General features: G+C 47.4%; 2 protein-coding genes across 2 annotated transcripts in view; both read right to left on the bottom strand.

Moving 5' to 3' along the window:
• GEM (GTP binding protein overexpressed in skeletal muscle) overlaps positions 1-6,458 on the bottom strand; it is a 29,669-nt gene extending 23,211 nt beyond the window's left edge. Inside the window, exons 1-2 of the mRNA XM_080379571.1 lie at positions 6,343-6,458; positions 5,064-5,121 (exon numbers count right to left, since the gene is read on the bottom strand). The gene's annotated coding sequence lies outside the window, so the exon portion shown is untranslated. The remainder of the gene's footprint in view (positions 1-5,063; positions 5,122-6,342) is intronic.
• Positions 6,459-13,976: 7,518 nt separating this feature from the next.
• Positions 13,977-20,912, bottom strand: part of RAD54B (RAD54 homolog B) — a 76,881-nt gene continuing 69,945 nt past the window's right edge. The window contains 1 exon segment of the mRNA XM_080379547.1: positions 13,977-20,911. Within this exon segment, the coding sequence (XP_080235673.1) occupies positions 20,852-20,911 (60 nt within the window). The 3' untranslated portion in view covers positions 13,977-20,851.

Genomic DNA, 20,912 nt, shown 5'->3' with positions numbered 1-20,912 from the left:
ATTTGCACACAGAGCTACATGACTGTACATGCAGAAGGAAATACAGATCAAATACTTTTTTTTTTTTTAAGACATCTTTTTTTCTTCAGTGCTAAAAGATGATGAACAGAAGAATCTCTTGGTATTATAAAATGAGAAGTGTAAGTGAGCTCACAGATCTAACAGCTACACATTGTGGGCCACAGGCTGGAATGTATGCAAAAATATTTGTGTATGCATGTGGGCAGAGCTAAGTTTTCCATTATAGCTCTTTCTATGTCAGAAAATAAAGAATTTCAACCAATTATATAGTCATTTAAACAACTGTGCACTTTATAGCTTTTCCATTTTGTGTGGTCTTGCTTTCTTTATTTCATGTGTACCATTTACCATCTCCTGTTGCCAATGGTTTGGATTCCAGTTCTAGGAGTTTTCTGTTAGTTCAGTGCTGCAGCAGATACCAAGCAACAATGTTGGCTGCGAGAGCACGTACACTCAAGTCATGTTTCATTATTTTTGGTTCCTAAGAGTATACATGAGCCTAATCAAATTCATCTGTAAGCAAGTCAAGTGTCCTTGATTAATGTTAATGAGGAAAATCTGAGGGCAGATAGGCATGTAATTTCTGCTTAATTTAAAAGACATACTGAAAACTGAAAACCTATATTGGTGCAAAGCCTATTTGTAAAACGTTAACTATATCTTTCTGCATCTGTCAGCTATAAGTACAGACAGGTTAGGAGCAGGTTTTCTCCATTGCTGCTGCCATGTCTTCTGGAGACATATGTGTGCCTGATTTTGCAGCCACATCATAGTTTGTCCCTGAGGCCATGAAATATTTATAGGGATCCTTCCATCCATTTGAACTGCAGCAAGCAGAAGAGTCCCACAGGTCCCACATTCTGAAAAATATTTAGACATCTTGTCCCCACTGATTTCAGTAGCAGGAACCTAAAAACTTGCAAAATCAGGGCCATGATCACTCACCCAAGAGGTATAAAGTAAAAACCAGTTTGTACCTGGCTGCATTAAAAGCCACTGTTAAGAGTTACTAATAGAAATCAGCAGCAGTATGGGTTCTGCAAGCCCCAGTGCTGCGCCGCGGATGCCGCGTGCCAGTTCGTTGTCGCTTTACCTGTTAACACGGGTGGGCATGAGACAATAAGCCCAGTAGAGGTAGCTAACCCCGGGTATGAAATACAGGTTTGCATGGTAACAACTCTTTCATGCAACCCTTTTGCTAGAAGCTTACATTGCCCAAAGAGAGGTGCCAACACCAGCGGTGTGATGTGTTATTCCCACAGCAGTGTAACCTTCCTTTTCTGGAAGTGCATGGGTAACTCCACAGCCTGATTTACCGTAGCTCCGCTGCCTGCATGTCAAGTCCACTGGCTGCTATCTCACAATATTTCAGTAATCCTGTTCATAAATAGCAGAAAGCGGTCACTGCAGGCTGCAAAACAGCTTACAACACAAGCAACGCTTTGGTACTCCAGTGCTGCAGAGCAGTGCAGGCAGCAGATGGGACAACGATGCTGCAGTGCCCGGGCTCAGACCTCCTGGAGGAAACATCCTGTCACCCAGAGGAGACAAAACTTCTCAGCCTTCCCCCCTCTCAGCTTTGGGCAGGGGCTTTTCTACACTGAGGCTCACAAGGAAGTGTGCAGCATATAGGAGAGGGAAGTGACTAATCACATCTAGCACTTAAAACCTATACGTTACTGTAAGTATAGAAAAGGCAATGACTATATCAGTTCTCATGTCTAGCACTGGTGCAAGGGACACAAGAGAGCAAAAATGTGTGCATGAGTTCTTGAAGTGCAATGCAAGGCGGAATTTGGGTGACTAGCCCTAGCAAAACAAGCTACCAACCCCCACCTAGCCTAACAGTACACCTGAGAAGATAGAGGCATATAGGATTTTGCCAAACAATGTTCTCAGGTGCTTAAAATTCTGCACTGGCCATGTCCTCAGGTGCCACTGCTGTGGCCAAGATTATCATAACTCTTCTGCTGAGATTCACAAACCACTCACTGTCATGCCAGCTTGGTCCCTTAGGGGTTCCCAGCCCATATCTAAAGTATTCAGAAATATCCATTTAGCAAAGGCATTAAAAAACAAACAAACAACAGTAGTCATTTCCATCCCGAAATAGCTAGAGGATGAGTTCCAACAAGATTTTCATAGCATCCTTGTGGATAGAGCACTCATTTACTCTTTTCTTCCCCTGGAAGAGTCTCTGAGCCACACGGTTCCTGGACGGCTGCTGCAACGTATCCCCAAGGAACCAATGTAGAGCCCAGGGATGCAGCTCAAGTGTGCCCCTCCAAACTGAATCTTTTAACCACTAGACTACAATCCTGCTTTTATATATTAGACCATTTCCATGAATATTATCAGCCTGGTGTGTCAGTCTCTGCAAGAAGTTGCTCCCTGTCACCTGCAATTCTTCTATAAACCAAGGGTTCATGTTGCTCCTGAGAAAAGGAAGCTGCAGATATCCTTCAGGATAAGGAGCTCCCCTATGGATGAACGGTGTAAGGATCTGACTATTATGCAAAAAGTTACCTTTCCTTCTGTGCAGACCCCTCTTTTCAAGGCTGAAAGAGAGACAGAGATAACAGAGATATCTCTTGGGTGCACACAGGGGATAGGTGTGATTTTGCAGCTCGTTTGGTAAGGTTAGTCCCCCATGCTCTCCCTACACTGTGCCAGAAAAGGCCATGTGCTCATTCTTGGATCCAGCCTTCTCCCTTCGTGATGACCTGCATGAATGCTGGACACGCTGCTGTGATTTCTATTAGGTTTGCATGGCAAGGTTTTGGTAGTGAGGGGCTACTGGGGTGGCTTCTGTGAGGAACTGCCAGAAGCTTCCCCTATGTCCCACAAAGCCCATGCCAGCCGGCTCCAAGACAGACCTGCCACTGGCCAAGGCTGAGCCCATCAGTGATGGTGATAGCGTCTCTGGGATAATGTATTTAAGAAGAAGGGGGGGAAACTGCACAAGACCAGCAGCAGCCAGAAGAGAGGAGTGAGAATACGTGAGAGCAACAGCCCTGCAGACACCCAGGTCAGTGCAGGAGGAGCAGGAGGTCCTCCAGGTGCTGGAGCAGAGGTTCCCCTGCAGCCCATGGTGAAGCCCACAGTGAGACAGGCTGTCCCCTGCAACCCATGGAGGTCTACAGTGGAGCAGATATCTGTGGAGGACCCACACCAGAGCAGGTGGGTGCCCAAAGGAGGCTGTGGCCCCCTGGGCAGCCCACACTGGAGCAGCTCCTGGCAGGCCCTGTGGCCCCATGGGGAGAGGAGCCCAGGCTGGGGCAGGGCTGCTGGCCGGGCTGTGACCCCGTGGGGGACCCACGCTGGAGCCGGCTGTGCCTGAAGGACAGTACCCAGCAGGAGGGACCCCAGGCTGGAGCCGGGCAGTGTGAGGAGCCTCCCCTTGAGGGGGCAGGAGCGGCAGGGACAGCGTGTGAGGGACTGACCCCAGACCCATTCCCTGTCCCCTGCGCTGCTGGAGGAAGGAGGGAGAGAAATCAGGAGTGAAGTTCATCCCAGGAAGAAGGGAATGGTGAGGGGGGGAAAGGTGTTTTAAGATTTAGGGGTTTTTTTCTCATTACCCTACACTGATTCGGTTGGTAATAGATTAAACTCATTTCCCCAAGTCAAGTCAGTTTTGCTCGTGATGGTCGCTGCTGAGTGATCTCCCTGTCCTTATCTCGATCCACAAGTTTTTGTTGTATTTTCTCTCCCCTGCCCAGCTGAGGAGGGGAGTGATGGAGCGGCTTTTATGGGCACATGGCATCCAGCCAGGGTCAATCCACTGCAGATTGCACCCACTGAACTGCTGAGGCACCAGGCGACACTGGGGGCGGTTTCTGAATACCAGCCTCACACAGCACTTAACATGGATCAATCCCAAGGAGCATTAGCCCCACGGGATGCAGGGTTAGGGCACCCATGCCTGGTTCAGGGTGTATTGACTGTGTGACCCCTGGGGCCAGTTGTCTTGAAGTTCGTCGTGCAGTGTCTCCAGCTAAAGGCTTCTGAGAATTGGAATGCCATGCCTGCCCTCCGCCTGCACTCTTCTCAGAAAGCTGAGGAAACACACAACCTCAGCTGAGGGGAAACTAAATATTTTTGTTCAGATAGTACCTCTCAGGGAACGGATGCTTGGAGCCAACTAGCAACAAGCTTGCTTGCCCAACGAGTTCAATGTCTAAAAGCATTTAAAAGCTGTGTGGATTCAATCTTCCTTGTGTGCACAGGTAGTCAAGACTGCCTTGTTTCTATTACAGTTTGGGGCTTTGGGCATACATCATCGTCTAGTTGAAGAGACTGCTCCAAGCTCCGTTAAGTTTTACCATTTCACGGCTTTTCTGGTTTGCCTGCTGACTTCCTGTTATCCCATCTACTTCCCCATCTACTAACTTAAGCCGTACTGATGGAAATACATCAGGAAGGGATCATATGGGCAGCTCAACTGGCTACAGTAAAGGAGCTGCAACCTGTGGTAGCACCTTCTGCTATTGCAAAGGGCAAGCCAAATCTCTTGTGCATTAAGAAAGTTTAACACGTTGCTTCAAAACCAAACCAAACATCTTTGAGGTAAATATCAGCCTCTTTTCCTCATTTAGTGGAAGAGCAAAATATTTTGTAGTAGCAGAGTCTCGGCTGTTCCTGCGTCACTGCTGCCCATAACAATGCAGATGGAGGAATAGCTTAGAGCAGATAGAGCCTCTTATGGGCCTCACGGTTTAGATTATTTTTTTTCCTGTGCAGTATTTTGTAATAACTAACATTTGCCACAACTGTCTTAGCGTGTGTTTCTATACGTAAAGCTCTCAGCCCAGCAAGACTCCATCACAACTTTCAGCTTCGGAAACCTCTTTTATATCAGCAATGATAGCAAACAGAAGGCGCAGCCATCCTGATTAATTAATCCCCATACAGCACCTCCTAGCAACCAAAGGTTATTTTGCTAACACTTCTAGATGGGACTTGTGAGAGTATAACTTAACCACATGGGAATGCACTATCTCATTCTCGTGAGCTCAAAAGTCTTTAAAGGAAACATTACTTACCTCAGTGCTTTCCGAGATGCCCTCAGTGGCTGGATGGGCAGCGTGACCCACAGGCAGGCTAGTCACAGCAGGCCGGGAGAGAAGGTCCGATGACAAAATATACAGTTACAATTAGGCACCCTTGCATTTTTCCCAAAGGCTAATGAAGCCCCAGTCAGACCATGGCTCCAAATGTGTCAGCTACAGCAAATTACAAAGGGTTTCAGAGCACAAAATTGATGCCATTCTGGAAGGCACTGAAAACACTCAGCTTGTGTCACTGAGTTTGTACAGCTTCAAGTGCTGATAAACAACCCAAGACATGCCCATCTGGGATGCAGCAAAATTCACAACTTTCATGAGTTTTTGACATTCTGGCACATACTATCTGTGTGAGAGCAACCTCCAGACCCCACATTACAGCAGCACTGGGACCTCCAGTACTGAAGCTTCCCACATCTACTTGCAAGTGCAATGTGGCATTCCACCCTTAAAACCATTTTCAGCAATTTAATCCCTCTACCTGACTTGGCATTAACAGTTTTTTAAGGTGTTACTTCTGTATGTCTGTAACGCTGTGCTTTTAAGATGTGTCTTTTACTAGAAAATCGTAGCTAAGCAAAGCTAGCAGAGAGTCGTCTCAGCCATGCTGAAGCACGAGGAGAAAAGTAGCTGGCTCCAGCGTTTACACTTGAGACAAACCAGGAGACTCTGCAATCAATAAAGTTGATTTACCTCCAGTTAACTGCTTTACATTGAAATGCATATCCACCCGACACGCTTTACCAGCTATGGGAGGTCAGCGTACACCCTCCTTGCCGAAAGTAATTAACATGAGGAGCAGAAATTTATATCATAATTAATTAATTTTCAATGCACTACATTACCAGGAAGCCTGAGGAGTGTTTGTAACCAGTGGGTCTCCAGGAAACAAGGACATACACTAAGAAAGACCATTCACCATTAAAGCCCCTGCCTGGCGTCACATACTGGAGCGTGAAGGTGCACTCGATGGACTGGGACAAACTTCACCACCGCAAATTAATTCTATCAGCCCAGAGTGCACACAGGGATGTCTCAGGAGTCTGTGCCAACATTACCAGTTATTATAAATGTACATTTCTGTTATAACACTTGCAAATAATTTTTAAATTCTAGGAATTTGGGGTTAGAGTTCTGCATTTTAACATAATAAAATGCACTTTATTGTCACTGCACTCTTCTCTGGTATTGAGAGGGACGTCAAAGTGATCTGGGAACTGCTGGTGCTCCTCCCTCCAGGTAGCACTGCGTTACCCACCTAGGATTCTGGGGATGGTTTCTCCTCAGACCTTCCTCTGAGCAGCATGTCATGTCAGAGACCACAACGCCATCTTCTCTGCAGGCCTCCTCTCACACGCATGGCAAATGTGTGCCTCCCTTCCTAAAGAGGGCGGAGAAACCCTTTAGTGATGGTGGCCTACCAAACAATTGATGGAAGTTGTTCTTCCTCAAGCTCGACCGCTCACAGCAGTGGTGGCAGTGGGAAGATGCTGTGGCAGGTTCTCGTGGGGACAGGGTGGGGTGTCAGAAAGCAGCAGCAAATAAGCCACCGCACTTGGACCAGGGTCTTGCTGGCAGCATCCCCAGGCAACCTCCGGGTCTGCAGCCACAGCCATGGTGTGCTGGGACAGCCCTCGGGAGCTGGGCTGGGCACAGGAGGCGGCTGCCTTCTCTCCAAGGCAGTGCAAAGATCAGAGCTTCTTATCAGCACAACTCACCGGCACAACTGTTGTTTGTTGCAGACCACGTACCAAACTCTTTACATCAGACACTGTAAGAACAAAGGGCCACATGTTTCCTGGCTTTGCAGATCATGTGGGGAGCTGGAGGGGGGGAGGAGAAGTGACTGAATATTGTCTGGTTGAAAGCAAGACATTACCCCTCCCCTCTGTCGTGCCCTGGGGCTGGCTGGAGTCCTCATGCCCTGACCCTGACCCAGCTGCAGCCTCTCGCTGGCCACCATAAGCAGGAAAGGTGCTCCCACAGCCAGGGGAGTGTCCAAGGAGCTCAGCACTGAGAGTTCGTTTTTCCCAGCAACTCATTCCCAGTCTAAGAGGAACACCTGTTCACTGTAACATCAAATCCTCCTTCCCAGCTCCTGTTTTTTTTTTGCTTCCTGACCTATTTCCTTGTATGTACCCTGTGACCAAAGTGCAGCTTCTTCTAAGAGGTGCAGATCACCATTTGGAGAGAAAAAGTTCCCATTGCAGATGTCCTGCAGGGCTCAGCAGAAGCCCATAGTGGCTCCAGACACAGCTCCTGCCAGGACATGGCAGGCATTTCAGGTGGAGACGGCATGCCCTGGTACAGAGTATGGCAGCACCTCATGCCCAGGAAAGGCAGGAGCTACCTCTGCAGGGCATTCCAGCCAGATTGTTAATCTGAGGGGCCAAACCTCCCAACGAGTTCAAAATGCAGCAGGGACTGTAGTCCAGCAGCCACCACCTTTTGCCGGGATGAGAAGTGATGAAACCAGGGTGTGCCTGCAGCCAAGCCGCCAGCTGGGGTGTTCACAGGGCAGCAGGTCTCAGCAAATGACTGCACTGTGGGTTGGAGCATCCCCTCTCATGATTCAGCCCTTAGCCCTCACATCTCCCACGGGAGAAAATCTGCTGAGCGGCCACCCAGGGACCAACTGGGTCCCACCTGCAGACTGCTTGCAGGTAGTCTCCAGGCCAGCTTCAGACCTCAGGTTCAGAATCATAGAATCATTTAGGCTGGAAAAGACCTCTGAAAACATCAAGTCCAACCATTAACCCAGCACTGCCAAGTCCACCACTAAACCTTGTCCCTAAGCACCGCATCTACACATCTTTTAAACACTTCCGGGGGTGGTGATTCCACCTCCCTGGGCAGCCTGTTCCAGTGTTTGACCACCCTTCCAGTGAAGAAATTTTTCTTGATATCCAATCTAAACCTCTCCTGGTGCAACTTGAGGCCATTTCCTCTTGTCCTGTCGCTTGTTATCTGGGAGAAGACACCGACCCCCACCTGCCTACAGCCTCCTCTCAGGCAGCTGTAGAGAGACATAAGGTCCCCCCTGAGCCTCCTCCTCTCCAGGCTAAACACCCCCAGCTCCCTCAGCCGCTCCTCACAAGACCTGTGCTCCAGACCCTTCACCAGCTCCGTTGCCCTTCTCTGGACACGCTCCAGCACCTCAGTGTCACCACCCTCAGCCACCCCAAAACAGGACCTGCTGCTGACAACTTCTGGTAGCAGTCAGGGGCTGGACATTTGGTAATTAATTTTAACTTGTCATTAGAACTGTTTGTTCATCAGTCCCATTGTCAAAGACTGTTTAAAAGCTGCATTCATTCAAACATAAGCTCTCATCAGCCCCATCTTCAGGAAGCTCAGTAAGTTCTCCTGGGTCTGGGCAAAGCAGAGCAGCAAGTAGCTTTGGCTAATAATGAACAACCTCTGCAGGGGACTTCTGGTCACCAGAAGTTATCTGCCTGGCTTACTGCAGAATGAAAGGGAATCGACACCCACTTTGATAGACAATTATCAGTAATGCCAGCATTTCCCCACATTTTGCCAGACTTTTCCCCATGGCCTTTCTCAGATGGTACTTCCCTGGTTCTCAGAAGCGCACTTCACATGTCACCACACTGGAATCAACCCAGCCAGGCTTGGCTTGGATGCTGTAACAATATGTCTTAGTGGAATGTATACTATTCACATGGTGAACCCCTCGAGGTGAAGCAGAAGCTGTCATATCTGAAGAGACAAAATGAGCCAGACACAGCAGTTTCAGATACCTTCCTTAGCAGGTCAGTCTTCTGTATGTTAGATTCTGTTCTGCCTGCAGCTGAGCACTCCTAAGGTACAACGGCTCACAGGCATCAGGGAAAAGCAGCTAGAGAATACCAGGCTTGCTTGAACTGGCTTTGAGCATATTCATGATTCACAAAAAAACCACAGGGCCAAACTTGAAGCATTGTTCTTCTCCTACTCAGTTCTTACCCAAAGATTTCAGGAGAAGTGTAGCCTGAAAGAAATTTTGTGTGTGGTCTCAAGATTTTATTGCCTAATTGTAATGCAGTAAGAACTAATTTTGTCCTATGGGGCTCTGACCCTCCCAAACAAAACGCCAAGATCCTGGATCCTAAGAGAATGATGCAAAGTGGCTGAATTTGGTATTGGATAGAGTTGGCACCTTCCATGGTCTTAACCACCAGTGAGGGCAGGTCTGAAGTTTACAATGGGTTGTGATGGAGCAACCTCTTTAAACTAATACCAGACATTGGAATTTAGAGAAATGCTTGGGCTGCCTTAAGTTACTTACAAGATCCTACTGTCTTCTGCTGGCCCTGGAAATGAAAAGAATAGAGAGTTCTACGCAGCCATTTCTGTTTTTCCCTCTAGGCTTATAAGCGAGCCCTGGAGAAGGGTGCCAGCACAAGCCAGATTTGCAGAGACACAGGTGCCCTGGAACTCAGCATTATGGCACCAAGCCTTTTGGTGCCCCCGCCCCGTGTTCAGAAACCATAGCCCTGAGTTAGGTGCACGGGCCCATTCTGCAACACCTGGGGAGCGCTCCATACCTCAGCTGGGGTCTGCAGATACTATCCTACAGCATCAGGAGAACGGCACAGGGGCATTCTCAGCCTCTTGATCGCGGTGTGAAGTCTTTGGCAACAAGACACCGACCTGAGAAGGCGCCTGGGGAGTTTACTGGTTCGGGCAGGCGTTTGGATGCTTCACAGCTCAGGCCGCAGCTGCAGGGTGGTTTCAGCACCCCGGGTTCGGGGGTGCCTATAGCAGCCCTGGGCAGCACGTAGGTACCCAGAGCCCTGGCTGCCCTAACCTGCACTGGGTTCCTCGGGCTGCCCGGTGCCCGCCGCAGCTTTGATCTACAACCTGTGGTCTTTTACGTCAGTCGCAGGCCGACACAGCTCGCCCTTTCTTTGCTGGAAGGTATAATCCCACCGCAACGCTCACGGCACAGCCGGTCCCCGGGCCGAGGCGCACCTCGCTGATTTCCGCACGGACCTGGCGACGTGCCTTACCCCTGCCTGCAAGCGACTGTCAGGCTCGCATCAGGGCTCCGCTGTGGCGAAGCCGCAGGCGCTCCCGGCGGACGGCGGTGATGCTACGCTACCCTCACGCCGAGGGGTCCCCGCGGCCCCAGCCCGTCCCTGGCCGCTCCCCGGGGCGGGCTCGGCAGCCCCCTCGCAGCCGGCACCCCCGGGCCGCGCCGCACCGCACAGCCCGGCCCCGCCGTCCTGCGAGCCGCTGCTGCCACCCGCAGGTCACCCCCGCAGAAAACCGCTCTTGCTGCCTCGGCGGAACGCTGAATGAACCGAATGATGAAAAGCAAATGCAGCAAAGCAGCCGCGTGATAGGGTTCTTGCACCTTGCTGGCATGCGAGCATCGCTCGCCGTGGATGACTGAAGGTCCTTGATCTAAAACGCTCCGTGTAAGAGCAGAGGCAGCTCTGACACGAGCGGCACAGATGCAGGAGGACACCCAGGGCCGTGGTCCCATCACACCGCTGAGTTTCAGGTCCAGGAATGAGGCTGCAGCGCAGACCTTCAGGCAGGGAGCCGCACACGGTCCCTCTCCGCTGGGGGATGCCTCTGCTCTCTGCTGCCCAAAATGCTGGGAGCCTGGCACGGCTGGGCACCGGCCGGGCAGCTGCATCGGCCGCAGGAACACAAAGCTCAGCACAAACTGTGCCTGCCCCGGGAATGCGTTACCTGCAGGACTGCAGCTGTAAGAGGGAAACTGAAAACCAGAGCTGAAGAAGGAGCTGGCCTGAAGGCACCCTAATTCCCCACCTCCAAACCCCCAGGTAAATCCCCGGCTGGATTCCGACACTCGCCCCCTTACACTCCTCTTTCCCAGCAGTAACAGCGCATTTGCAGTTGGACACACAGCTGTGGCCCAGGCTGGAAAAGCGTGCTGCAGTGCTGCATCAGGCTATCCTCATTGCTTATTAACGAGTGCTTTATGGCACCATGCACCACCTCCATCAACTTGTACCAGCTGGGGTGCATAGGTCTCGACACGGCTGAGCTGAGAGAGCAACGAGCAGGAAAAACTGCCTGTGCTGTGAGGCAGGGTGCTGCTCTGAGGTGCTGCAGGGCTGCTGCGCTGCCAGAGGAAGAATCAGCTCAGCAGAGCAAACTTTGCTTCTGCCAGTCCTTTGTAGCCAGGGGGTTGTGTTTTACTGCCTAGGCAGTTAAAGAAAAAACAGTTTGCAGGTGGGCAAAAATTTTGTTCTTATTGCTCTCCTGCCATACCTGTGATCTTTTCACCTCTGTGATACTTCTGTAATTCTCTTAGGGAGAGAAAAATAACTCAGTTGCCAGGGGACCACTTTTATTAGCACATATAAGTGCAGAACTAAATAAGCCATGTCGTGGGGGAAATTTTAGGTCCTCTTGACAATGTATGCTTGAGGCTACTGCTGGTGATATGGATTTTTCTTGGAAGCTTCTTTTTGGAGGTTGTTTGCGTGCTGAAGAAGGGAGCAAGCAGAAATTGCTTTCCAAACAAGTTTTGTTCCTAAGAGTGTCAGGGTCAGCAATATTTCCATCGCCAGCACGTTCTTCCCTCCTAATATTTTGTCTGTTGGATTCTGAGACCATCCTAGCTACCAGGGAAGAAACGCTCTAGCATGGTCATTTCTGGGCTGCATTTAGCTTTCAAACCAAAGTTGAGATCTCAGGACTTGCCACACTTTAGCAGTTTCTTAAAGAGCTTTTCAGGCCATTAAAGCTTGCAACGTCTGTGGGAGGGGAGATAACAGATTACTATTGCTTTTGAGTTATGTTTTTCTTTATTGTACAGCTGTGCAAAACAACACACATGGGGACTCAATGACTAGACAAAGAGTCATTGCTAAAAGCAGCTTGAGGAAAGCTGGTGCTACAGTTTGAAGTGGCTCCCAGGTTTAGGCAACCTTCCTCTGTTCATCTGCATGCCACAGGTTCCTTGGGTAATGATGGCTCCTCGGAGCTGCCATCAATAGTCAATAGAAGTCCTCATAACCCTTTCCAAGCTGCTGATTTCATACTGGTGGTTCTAAGTTTCCCTCCACAAAGCATTCCTAAATTCTTTCATCATATCAGATTTAAAAATCTCATTGTTCCTGAGCAGATTCTGTTGTTCTATGTCCATCACAGATTTTAGATCCCAAGAAGCTTTTGAAGATAGTCAGTGACTGCTAGTCAGTCACAGACCTCACAGATACTCACTTTCTCCATACTCCTAACACAGCCCAGGACATAACTTACACTGGAAGGAGCCTTTGGGAGGTCATCTAGTCCAAACATCTACTCAGAGCAGGGCCAATTTCAACTTTAGAACTGGTTACTCAGGATTTTGTTCAGTTCAGTTTTGAAAACCCCTAAGGATGGAGTTTCCACAGCCTTCTGGGAGGTCTCTTTCAGCGTTAATATCTTTTGCTGTGATTTTTTCCTTTTTTTTTTAATATCCAATCAGAATTTTTCTTTCTGCAGTTCATAACTGTCACCTCTTACCCTTTTGTTGTGCGCTTCTGATAAGAGTTCAGATCCATCTCCTCTCTAAGCCCCAGGTCAGATTTCTGACCTCCCCCTTCTACAGCCAAGTGTTACGCACAATTTGACTAATTTATCTTCGCACCACTGCCACTGCTATCAGATTAAGAGTTATTAACCACACTTATGAGGTGGATCATAGATACTAAAGACAGCAACTAAATGTCAAAGAAACTAAAAGTCAAAGACATTCACTAATTTGGAATGCATCACTAAGATAAAGAGTACCAGATTTTCAGGTATGTAGAAAGGACGAATTCTGCTCACATCAGCTGCGGCTCAACTTCTTTCCAGATCGCTGTCCATCATCTTAGCTGGGGGAAGCAAGGAAAGAGAATATGTGCTCACGCAAGACTTCACTGTGATGCATATGTACAAGGCTGTTAAATATCCACAAGGCAACATTAATGCTGAACACCTACAGCTTGCAAAATATTATCTGTATCCTTTAAGGGGTCATGCTACCAGGAAGGTTGCGAACCTCCTCATCTGGATCATACTTTTAAATTTTCAGTGATTCATAAATCAATAGAAAAGAGAATTCAGTGACTCTAAAAGCCTACAGATTAATTAGGAGGAAACGTTAGCTTTATCAGTACCTTCATGGGTGTATTGGGTTTGCATGGCAAGATTTTGGTAGGGGGGGGGTGATATAGACACCCGGGTCTACAGGGGTGGCTTCTGTGAGAAGCTGCCAGAAGCTTCCACTGTGTCCAACAGACCCAATGCCAGTTGGCTCCAGGACGGACCCGCTGCTGGCCAAGGCTGAGCTACTCAGCAATGGTGGTAGCACCTCTGAGATGTTTAAGGGGGCAGGTGGGAACTGCAGCCAGAGAGGAGTGAGACTATGAGAGGAACAACCCTGCAGACACCCAGGTCAGTGCAGAAGAAGGGGGAGGAGTTGCTCCAGGTGCTGGAGCTGAGGTTCCCCTGTAGCCCACAGAGGTCCACAGTGGAGCAGATATCCACCTGCAGCCCATGGAGAACCCCACACCAGAGCATGTAGATGTGCCCTGAAGGAAGCTGTGGCCCTACGGAGAGCCAGGCAGGAGCAGGTTTACTGGCAGGACTTGTGACCCCATGGGGGACCCACGCTGGAGCAGCCTGTGCCTGGACTGCAGCCCGTGGGAAGCATGGACACGGGAGAAGTTCATGAAGAACTGCAGCCCATGGGAGGCACCCCATGCTGGAGCAGGGGAAGAGAGCAAGGAGCAAGGAGCGTTAGAGACAATGCGTGAACTGACCACGGCCCCCATTCCCCATCCCCTTGAGCTGCTCGGAGGGAGGAGGTAGAGGAATCAGGAGTGAATGGAGCCTGAGAAGAAGGGAGGGGTGGGGGCAATATTTCTTATTATCCTGATTTTGATTGGCAATACATTAATTTCCACAAGTCAAGTCTGTTTGCCCATGATGATGATTGCTGAATGATCTCCCTGTCCTTATCGCAACCCATGAGCCTTTCATTATATTTTCCCTCCCCTGTCCAGGCGAGGAGGGGGAGTCCCAGAGCAGCTTTGGTGGGTACCTGGCATCCAGCCAGGGTCAACCAACCACAATGGGTATTTGCCAAAGAGCAGCAGAATGGTGAGACTTGAGAACCATGGGGCTCATTACAGGATCTGGAGGAAATCATTCTCCTTCCTTTCACCAAACTTGATGCTTCTTTTTAGTGCTGGTATCTGGTTCCAACCTTGATTTCTTCACCACCTCATCCCCACCGATCCTGCTCACTCAGCGGGACCCCGTCTTAGCCTTTGTCTGCCCAGTCGCACACTCCCTCCTGCTTTTCCATCTCCTTGTCCCCCTAGGCCCCCTCCACTTCCTTTTCTCTCTCTCCGAGGGTCCTGATCTCACCGGTTTCCTTATCCCAGACCACCCTGGGTCTAGTTTTACTGCTCTGACCTGGTTATTTTTCCTCCTTGAGGTGGGTGGGATGTTGGTAGGCTGATTTAGCACACAGATGAGGCAGTTCCTTGCTGCATTTGTGCCCTGCCCAGCAGAAAGCAACTGGAAGCAGGAATTACAGGAAGAATCCCTTGAAACAGCCTGAGTCAGACGGCATTTAGTCACCCCGTGGGACGGTGGTGTATTCAGGGCCTGATCACAAGTAAACGCTCTGAGGGAACGCAGCTTGCTCAAACTGGTAAAACTTAGTAGTTCTGAGTCTCATACGAGCCTTGTGCGGAAGAAAGCAGGAGACATTTTAGCTGCTCAAAAGAAAGAAGTCTTTACCACACATATTCCTACTGCCTTTTTCTTGCAAATATTTAAAAACTGGTGCAGATTCTAAGGGAACAGTGAAAAATGTGCTAATACAGGAGTCCTGCCTTTTCCCCCCATCTCTTCCCACCTCTATTTTAAGTTCTAATCCAAAATACAAAGACAAGTAGGCATTTCAGCAGAAGGGTTTCCAGTTCTGAAATAAGGACAAAACAAACTGTTTTCTCCACTGCTTTCTCCTACCCACAGTCTGAGAATCGTAGAATTATTTAGATTGGAGAAGACCTTTGAGATCATCAAGCCCAACTGTTAGTCCAGCATTGCCAGGTCCACCGCTAAACCATGTCCCCAAGTGCCACATCTATCACGTCTTTTAAATACCTCCAAGCATGGTGACTGATTAGCCGTTTTTGCTGAAGCTTTTGACCCAACACAAACATAGATCAGCTGGCAAGCAGGGAACTGATGCAGGGAAAATTTAGTCCGAACAGAAAAAGTAACAAATGAAGGAGAAAAGTGCTGTATAGCGGGAAGTCCTGGCCAGCTTTAGCATTAGGGAGTACTGCTAACCCCTTCTGTATTTGTAGTACACATATCAAACACAACATCAGCCTAAGCAACCTGCAAATGTTCATCTACTTACCTCAATGATTTGGGCATCTAACCGAGATCCCAGGTCTGCAAGGTTTTGGGTAAGCCTTGACTCCTGCACAGAACTCAGTGTTTACACAATGAGAGTGCCGAGGCTCCTGTGTCCAAACCAGCTCTGGGACAGGACAAAAACCCCATGAAAGGCAACACTTTCCAGCTGGAGGGAGAAAATTTCAGGCTGCACTTCTATTGTTGAGCAGACTCCATCCCTCAGAAGGGACCTTGAAAAGTCAAGGGGCATGAGGGAACTCACCATTATGTGACATAACTCACACTCTAGAAAACTAAAGCCTGGGCCAAGGCACTCATAATGAAGAGAGGGAAAAGACCTTTGGCTAATTGACATAAAACACCCAAAATGCTAGCTTGCAGGAGCACAGGCTTTTGTCACAGTAACTGATATTTTGCCTGTTTGGAAAGAAATTTTTAAGAGGAGAATGAAGAGCATATGTTGTCAAGTGGGTATAAATCAAACTAAGCAAACAAAGGAACACGGGCTGATGTCAAGGCTAAGAGAGAAGAGGCTGGAAGCAGAGAAAGCCACAGATTCCTTTAGACAGATATATTTCCTTCAGATCAGCTTAGATTTCCACGCTGATGAAAAGCCAGGTGAAAGGTAGCAGCGACCAATGTACCTAACCAGGGAGGTTTCTAGCGGAACACCCGCAAGCTGGCTGCAGTGTTCAGTATTACTTACCTGGGTCCTGACGTGCAGTGCTCGTGCAGATACTACCCCTCAAGAGTGGAAGGCTGCGTCATACGTTACAGCTCCTGTAAGTACCTATGTCTACAAAAGGAGTCTTGCTTTTGTACCAAGTAATAGCACACAAGGCATTGTTAAAACCAGATTTCAGTTCAGCCTATTCTTCAGTTACTCCATAAAGCCAGAAGTGGTTTTCCTCATTGTTCTTTATAGCCTTCCCAGATCTTCTAGCCACAAACACATCATTTATTTAAGCCACACATAAACAACCATGCCTTACGTCAACTTTTTATTCAATGGAAAGCACATGAAAGATCTACTTTCCTTCTGTGTGTTACTTGCCTGCAAGGGCTGGAGTCTCTCTTTGCAAATTCCTGGTGGTAACCCCAAGCAGTTGTCAAAGCTTGTTCCATATTTGGCATTTTAAGAAATTCCCATGGGTTTAATCCATTACAGAATCATTCAGTCACCATTTGGCACCTTTTTTGTACCAGATGACAAGTCAAAGTATTCCATGATCTCTGAGGAAGGCAGACCCTTAACCAAATTTGATGTCAATCTTTTGTCAGAATGCAAAATGTATCTACTGCAGTTGCCATACAAAATTGTGTGACACCCAAAGCTTGTTATATGGTTCCCTGTCCAACAATAAGTGGATAGAGTTATAATTCAGATTGATATTCTGCAAGTGAATGATGATACAGGGTCACCATCTCAATCACAAAAAAACCTGAGCCAAGATTGTTAAAAAGCTGAATCAACAAAAACAGTCACATGAAACCAGTTTAAAAAAACCCTTGCTGCAGTATACAGAAATAAATAAAACACCACCACCCCTTCTGCTTTTTAAAGTCAGGGCTGGTCTCAGTTGAGAACATGCAGTACACTTGTCTCTCTGGCAGTATGCCCTATACCAGAAGTAACAAATTTCTCCAAAATCCCCTCCTCCTAGCTAAGAGCTGGCAAGGAATACAATATTGATTGCTGAATCTGAGGGTGGAGGACAACCCTCCCTTCCCAGTGTGATTCAGCGACCTGCAGCAGCCATTCTAAGTAAGATTAGCAGACCATTCCTTAAGATTTTGAGCTCTTTTTCTGACAGGGTGAGCCCTCCTCTCCAAGCTTGCTAGCGCAAAACAGTGTCATTCAAGGGGGGGGCCTACAACATGTCTCAGCTCAGATGGAGCACACCCTGACTTGATAACCTTCAACATCTCACACCTATAAAGGCACTGGGATGTTTAGTTGGTACTGCACTTGCTGCTTGCTGCCTGAGGCATACCTTTATGCTGATTCTGTAGCAATAATAAATGTCAAATACTGGCAACATTTGCTTAGCATTCATTAAAAGAATACACCGCTTGCCATTGTGCTTACACCTGTAGTTTCTGCTGCTTTTCACGCTGCACTGAAGAAGCCACCATTTGAGAACTGTTGTTAGGCAGACTTGCCTTATTCCTTGGCATGGGTCCATAATAACCACCACTTGGTAGATGAATGCTTGCATCCTTCAAAAACAGGAAAAGGCAACCAGGTACACTGATCAGCACCTTGTATTTCAAGCACTGCACTAGAACACTGCCATGGCTTAAACAGCCTTTGCCTGTCCCTTTCTGCACAGTAAAGTCTTGGATCTAGGATACTAGGAGTGATTGGTGGGACCGTGCAACATAAACTACATAGTGGTTTACAGCTGGCATCACTGTCAGTGAATCCAGAAGCCACATCTGAGACCATGTGCTAGGACCTGACATGTGCCTTTCAGCACCAGCCACCTTCCCCATCCTCTACAGTTCCACAATTAAGAAAAGAGGCAACGTAACCTTGTAGAGACATGAAATCCTCAATATACATTAGCACTCAACAGTCAGATTAGGGTAAATTCACCATAGGAACTTTTCCTAGTAGACATTTCTCACCTATGGGTGAAGAAATTCACATATCCACATGCCACACTCTGTATGAAAACACTGATTATTATACTCTGACTATGTGAGCAGGATCGACTAGTCTCATTTTGCAGGCTGCTGTAGACTACTGTAGGAGAATCACAGATGGCATAATAAATTAGAGCCAGTATTCATGCTTCCTGTATTTTCTACAACCTATTCTACCAGTGAGAGACATAATTTTCCAGGATACATCAAACTGCAGAATCAGATTTTCAATCTGCATCATGGGTAATGCCGCGTACAACCAAGAAGCACATGCATACTTCCATCATACCCAGACGTCATGAAGGATTATTGAAAGGTGTACATCTGGCTGGCTGGCCGGATGGATACTGGAAAAGCCTTCCACGAAGCATCACCATGCAGCTGCCACTGCCAGAGATCTGGGGCAGCTTGGCATAGCAGGACACAGACAGGGAATCACACAGAAGCTGTAACTGGCATTGTGCGTGTTTATATAGGTTGCTTTGGGCTTCTTAACCTTGAAGCAACATCACTTGGTGCGATAGCCTATCTGCCAGAAATCGCTCCCAGAGCAATGATCTGAGCCTGGATCACCTTCACACGTGCAGCAGTATGTGCCTAGAGGCTCATCTTCTCTGGCCTCCCGAGAACTCCATGGTGGTCCAGCACCAGCTTTTTTTTTTTACTTATTTAAAAACTGCCAAAATAAAACTACTCTGGAGGCCAAACGATAAAAGGGCTTCTCTGCCAGACCTGTGTTCTGCCAGCATGCAGCTATAGCTGTATTGTGTGAGGCAACACATGACATGACAGCAAGTAGGATTGCCTGAGAGCAGGACTCAACAGGTGAGGTGAGAAGGTCTGCTGAAATACCCCTGCAGGTATCTTCTGCCTTAGGCAGAGAGGATGAGACATGGCATGGTGTGGATCCTGGAGCAAAATTCCTTCTCTTATATGCCCAGGCTTCCTCAACGGCACTGCCAGCTGGTTTGCTCCAAACCAGAGCGGGCTCATGTGTGTTCGGTGGCGATGACCAGGTCCCACCAAAAAATCAGCGATGGGACCAAACTGGCATCTACTTGCAGATGTGAGAAACCACATATGAGATGAGCATCAGTAGAAGGCAGAGAATGCCTGCATGCCTCCTACAGACAGGGGCAGGTTCACAACTTACAGAATCTTACGGGCAGCACAGACCCAAGTATGATCAGTCTCAGATAATAATTAATTATGATAATCATTATTATACAGATTGACTTAAATCTCTCTCTTGAGTTACAAAGCTGCAGGCAAACCTTGCCATTGCTAATGAAAATAAGCTGTGGGAACTGCAAGATATCAGACAGCCGTTGTCTAACAGTGAACAGGCACCACAGCAGCACAGCACCTGGCTAAGTGTGACCATCACACTCCACCATATACGAGGTGAAGAAGAGGCTCTTTAACAGCCAGCCTCAAATGTTAAGGATTAAACTCTGCCTATCAGCATAACTCTAATTGTTACCAAGAACATAATTTGCATGCCAAAAAGATGTTCGTAAAATGACTTTCTCAATCATTCTCTCACTTTGATCTTCATTATTTCCTGATGTCATTCAGCATTTAGGGTCAAATCAAACTCAAAAACCCTCTGAAATAAATGTGGATGGGGAAGAGATGTCAGTGCACACGGCTTTCAGTTCCCAAACCGCATCAAAATGCAAGGAAGATGTTTGATGATGGGTTAGGATGGGCTGTGAACCCAGTGACAGTCTAGGGAAAGAGATCACTAACTGTTACAGAGAACAAACTAATTTTAACTGTTTTCTGAAAGCTGGTTGGGCTTTTAGCCATTGCTATCACATGCACCAAATATCAAAATGTTGTACATCATGCGGCACAATGCAGGATTACCACAGCGAGCCCTGTTCTTGCTTCCCTCTTGGTCTTTCAAATTCTGTAATTTTGCAGTATTTCTGAAAATTATCCAACCTTCTGTTCTTCTGGGCCTTTCAAAGTACTTCACTTGAAAGCTGTAAACTGATTTCAAACTTTAGCACCTTCAAAGAAGAAACAAAATATAGTCATAAAATAATACACCATGAAAACTTTCTCAGTACTCCACTGTTTTGGAGAAGTGTCCTTTGAAGGAGTTAGCTAAACGTAGATAAGCCTGTACTCTGTACACCTGAGAAATGAAGTTTGTTTATTTTCCCAAATAAAAGCAACAGGATAGGAGAATTTCAGACTATTTTGACACAGTGTCGAGCTGTGGCCTTCAGGTTTTGGACCTTAGTGGCTATTGCTCAAAGTTTCATTAAACTGTAAGTTCAAGAGAACACCTACCTTGTTACAAAGCCGCAGTTATACAGATATGTAACTTTTCATTGTCAAAACAAAAATCCAGCCATAGTCTTGTTAACACCGTATACTTGTATATAACATTGCCTAATATAAAATCTGGCTGAAGAGCTGCCAGCTTTACATGCAATAAATCATTATGATCACATGAAAACTATAAAACAAAGTAGACATACACTGGAATGAGCATAAAACCAATCTTACTAATTATGATATCAAAGGAACAGAAGATCAGAAAGCAAAGTTAGTTTTAAAAATCTGTATTGTAATTATAGTAAGTATGATTAACTTAGTAATAATTGTAACTTTATATAAACACCAGGAATCGCATTTACCCAGAAACCTCATCAGAAATACATAAAACCGGACTTGACAAAAAGAACAAAAGGTAACTGCACATCAGTTGTTTATTGTACCTGTGAGGAGGAGGATGCAAGTGGTAGGGAAAGACAAGTTTTATTAGGTGGG

This window comes from Falco punctatus, assembly GCF_963210335.1.
Source record: "Falco punctatus genome assembly, chromosome: 3".
Lineage (NCBI taxonomy): Eukaryota > Metazoa > Chordata > Aves > Falconiformes > Falconidae > Falco > Falco punctatus.
Note: the sequence above shows the minus strand (reverse complement) of the source record. Positions and strands in the feature narration are given on the sequence as shown.